A 1,467-nucleotide genomic window follows, 5' to 3' on the forward strand; every position below is an offset into this window, starting at 1 on the left:
TCCACGCTATGGACCATTGCTGGCGAACTGCTTCACAGCCACCTCCGCCGGACACTGCTCCACCTCCTCCATCCTCCTCACATCTACATCTTGCTACGGGCCTCAGGAGGTGGAGCGTACCCTTCTGGTCGTTTTCCGGGGGCCTTTCCGCCAGAGTGAAGGACAAATGGCGGGGTAAGACCGGAAGCCTGACGGCCCCTGCAACCACAGCTTCCGGTCCAGCGCAGCGTCCACGATCCTGTCTCCCCTCTCTTTGTCGAGCTCCTTATACGACGACGGTCTGTCGTTTTAGGGCGGCGGGGAGGGGGGGGGGGAAGGGAGGAATGTTCCGTCATAAAGTCAAGCACCGGCACGCCAGTCGGGAAGGACAGGGAAGAGATGGCTGTGAGAAGACGTCAGCCAACAGCACGCTGAGCGACCCCTCTAAAGGATGCCCAGTGAATGTCCAGTACCCAGAGAAGAACCGCCTAAATGCTACAACTGTGGAGAAGCACACCCAGCCAGCTACGGCGGTTGCCGGACGCTACTAGACGCCCAGATCAGACAGGAGGCCGCGCACAAAAAACCGGGAGCGATCTACGCCGACGCAGCGAAGCGCCGCCGCCAGCCAAGGAACACCCCTGGCACGAGCGCAGCGGCCCGCTAGCCCAGCAGAAACCCAGAAGCAGCAGCGCCAAGAAACCAAGTAGAAACACAGAAAACCAAACAAGTACCGCGACCACTGCCCCGCTGCCACCTACAGAAGAGGCCAAGAACAGAATCAACACAAGAAAACCAACCAACACAACAGAATCACACAACACAACAGAATCACACAACACAACAGAATCACACAACACAACAGAATCACACAACACAACAGAATCACACAACACAACAGAATCACACAACACAACAGAATCACACAACACAACAGAATCACACAACACAACAGAATCACACAACACAACAGAATCACACAACACAACAGAATCACACAACACAACAGAATCACAACAACACAATCACCGCCAGCAGCAGGAAGCCACAGCAGACAACTCCTGCCACACAGAAGCAAGGCAAACCAACAACACAACAACCACCAGAGAAGAAGCCGCCCCACAGACACCGGCAACTGCAGACATCGCATCCCTCATGGCGGCCATGGGGAATCCATCGTCACGCTCAAGAACGTGGTAGAGAAGCTAGGCGCGTACATGGCCAACACGACAGCCGCCCCAAGAAACCAAGATGGCAGATAGACCAAAACAAGGACTAAGAGTGAGCTGTGGAACCCAAACGGGCTGGCACACCAAGCAGGCAAATTACGTCAGTTTATATATGACGAAGCCATCGATGTCTGCGTCATATGCGAGACATTTCTGAAGCCCGGTGTCAGAGTACCTGATTACGAATGCCACCGGACGGACCGACCAACACACAGGGGAGGAACGGCCATCTACATAAGGAGATCACTTCGGCACCACC

The 1,467-nt window shown here is 54.9% G+C and overlaps 1 protein-coding gene across 1 annotated transcript; it reads left to right on the forward strand.

Moving 5' to 3' along the window:
- Positions 1 to 471: 471 nt before the first annotated feature.
- Positions 472 to 1,179, forward strand: LOC126456529 (micronuclear linker histone polyprotein-like). Its single transcript, XM_050092277.1, has one exon. It carries the CDS (start codon positions 472 to 474, stop codon positions 1,177 to 1,179), a length of 708 nt encoding a protein of 235 aa, XP_049948234.1.
- Positions 1,180 to 1,467: the final 288 nt, after the last annotated feature.

This window comes from Schistocerca serialis, chromosome 2 (assembly GCF_023864345.2).
Source record: "Schistocerca serialis cubense isolate TAMUIC-IGC-003099 chromosome 2, iqSchSeri2.2, whole genome shotgun sequence".
Classification (NCBI taxonomy): Eukaryota; Metazoa; Arthropoda; class Insecta; order Orthoptera; family Acrididae; genus Schistocerca; species Schistocerca serialis.